The sequence below is a fragment of the Penaeus vannamei genome, chromosome 39, assembly GCF_042767895.1.
Source record: "Penaeus vannamei isolate JL-2024 chromosome 39, ASM4276789v1, whole genome shotgun sequence".
In the NCBI taxonomy this organism is placed as follows: domain Eukaryota; kingdom Metazoa; phylum Arthropoda; class Malacostraca; order Decapoda; family Penaeidae; genus Penaeus; species Penaeus vannamei.
Window position 1 is genome coordinate 22838988 of NC_091587.1, and position 2500 is coordinate 22841487.

Sequence of the window (2500 nt, forward strand, 5' to 3'; positions counted from 1 at the left end):
GCCTGCATGGCCGTCTTCTCCTCTCCTGACGAGGTGACGCCTTCGGGAACCTCCTTCTGGCGCGGGGTGTTGCTAGGACCTGTGGCCAAAGGATTCAGCAGATGAGGAAAAATAACTATTCATTATTACCCTTAAAAGAAAAAATATTCTTTATGACCCTTAAAAGAAAAAATATTCTTTATGGCCCTTAAAAGAAAAAATATTCTTTATGACCCTTAAAAGAAAAAATATTCTTTATTACCCACTAAAAGAAAACAATCTTTATAATCCTTAAAAAATATCCTTTTAAACCTTAAATGGAAAAAATCGTTATACCCCTTAAATGATAAATATCATTCTTTATAGTCTCCGCATCAATAAAATACTTATTATCTATAACTCATAAATAAAGAGGACAACTATTCTTTATAATTAAAAAACAAACAAACACCCAAATAGAAAGATATTCATTACACTTTAGCTCGAATCATGCGATTAGGCAAATATTCATTGTTTTGAATTCATTATCGGTAATAATAGATTAAAATCGGCTTCAAAAAGTATAGAAAATCCAAATAAATATCACATAATCTTATAACCCATTTTCCTCTATCTCCCATTCTATCCTTTTCTTCTACATGTCGATTAGCACCCATCTATCCCCTTCACTTTGAAATTTATCCTCTATGACAACACAAACACTATTTTCTTACATTATAACTAATGTAATCATACGAAATCCACCAATTTCTACTTTTTTTTACTTCTTTAAACTACTATTAATTATAAATCTACTTTTTTTTCTTCTTTTAATTACTATTAATTCTAAATCACGTTTCCAATTATTCTATCCATCTATCCATTCCCTCCTTATCGTTCCCATTCCTCTCCCTTACGTCTCCTGAGGCAGACGCAGACGGTGGTGACGGTGAGCAGCAGCGCCAGGGCGGACACGGCGGCGGGGACCAGCACTCGGGGGTCGCGCCACACGGGGGAGGTCGGGGCGGCTCCCCCCCACACTCCTCCCCCTGCGCTCACGCCCATACCTGGAATGGGGCGCGGTTTTAGGTTTCTGTTCTATATTCTATCTTTTTTTCGGGTTCTGTTGTGTTGTTTTCGTATTTTAATCAGATGATGTGTTTTCTGATTACTTCTTATTTATCTATTAATTTCTATCATATCATCATTAAGATGTTATATTTCTGTGTATAAATCTATCTATCTATCTATCTATCTATATACATACATACATACATACATACATACATACATATATATATATATATTATTTATATATATAATATATATATATATATATATATATATATATATATATATATATATATATATATATATATATATATATATATCATGAAATACATCTTAAGGATTCAAACGTAAAGTAAAAGAAAAGGAAAAGAAAAAAAGAGAAGAAAAAAAGAGAAAAAGAATAAAAAAGATCAGTCCATAATGCAAACACGCCGCCCACCTGTGCCTCCGCGCCCGGGCGTGATGACCTTGTAATGGGCGGGAGTGGCGCCCGCGGAGTTGAAGGCGGTGACGCGCAGCTCGTAGCGCTCGCCCGCGTCCAGCCCGCCCACCGCGTACGTCCGGCTCGGGGGGATCTCGCTGCCCACTGCAAGTATTGGGCGGGGCTGTGAGGTCTTTTGGGAGGTGTTTCTGTTTGTTTGTTTATCTGTGTCTCTCTCTCTCTGCCTCCTCTCTCTCCCAACACTTTCTATCTATCTCCCTTTCCCCCTATCCATTCCCTCTTCCCTCCTTTCCCACTCTTCATCAGTCCCCCTTTTCTCCCTCCCTCCCTCAATCTCCTTTCTCTCTCTCCTCCCCCCACCCCTCCCCTCCTATCCCCCATTAACAACCCACCCTCCTCTCCATTATCCCCAACACTCACCCATAGTTCAGTGAGACATACCACACGGAGTAGCGTGAGATGGAGAAGTCTCAAATGCTCCTCCTCCTCTTATCCCACCTCTCCTCCCTCTCTCCACCCTCTCCTCTTCCTCCCTCTATTCTCTCCACCCTCTCCTCTTCCTCCCTCTATTCTCTCCACCCTCTCCTCTTCCTCCCTCTATTCTCTCCACCCTCTCCTCTTCCTCCCTCTATTCTCTCCACCCTCTCCTCTTCCTCCCTCTCTCCTATTCCTCTCCCACCCACTTCTCTTCCTCCCTCATCCCTACTCCACCCTCTCCTCTTCCTCCCTCATCCCTATTCCTCTCCCACCCTCTCCTCTTCCTCTATCACTCTCTCCTCTTCCTCCCTCTCCCCTACTCCTCTTCCTCCATCTCTCCTATTCCTCTCCCACCCTCTCCCCTACTCCTCTCCTCTTCCTCTCTCATCCCTATTCCTCTTCCTCCATCTCCCACCCTCTCCCTTATTCCTCTCCTACCCTCTCCTCTTCCTCCCTCTCCCCTCCTCCACTCCCACCCCCTCCTCCACCCCACCACCCAACACTCACCCGTAGTCCAGTGCGACATGCCAGCAAGACGGTACTGCACGGAGT

The 2500-nt window shown here is 43.1% G+C and overlaps 1 protein-coding gene across 5 annotated transcripts in view; it reads right to left on the reverse strand.

The window, feature by feature from the left end:
* LOC113821770 (cell adhesion molecule Dscam1) overlaps positions 1 to 2500 on the reverse strand; it is a 518182-nt gene that overhangs the window by 10530 nt on the left and 505152 nt on the right. For all 5 annotated transcript variants that reach the window (XR_011398248.1, XM_070116694.1, XM_070116692.1 and 2 more), the window contains exons 30-33: positions 2456 to 2500; positions 1469 to 1615; positions 876 to 1025; positions 1 to 79 (exon numbers count right to left, since the gene is read on the reverse strand). The exon at positions 1 to 79 is cut by the window's left edge and continues 80 nt beyond it; the exon at positions 2456 to 2500 is cut by the window's right edge and continues 150 nt beyond it. Coding sequence is in view for 4 of the 5 variants with exons in the window: in XM_070116694.1 (XP_069972795.1) it covers positions 1 to 79; positions 876 to 1025; positions 1469 to 1615; positions 2456 to 2500 (421 nt within the window). In the remaining variant the exon portion in view is untranslated. The remainder of the gene's footprint in view (positions 80 to 875; positions 1026 to 1468; positions 1616 to 2455) is intronic.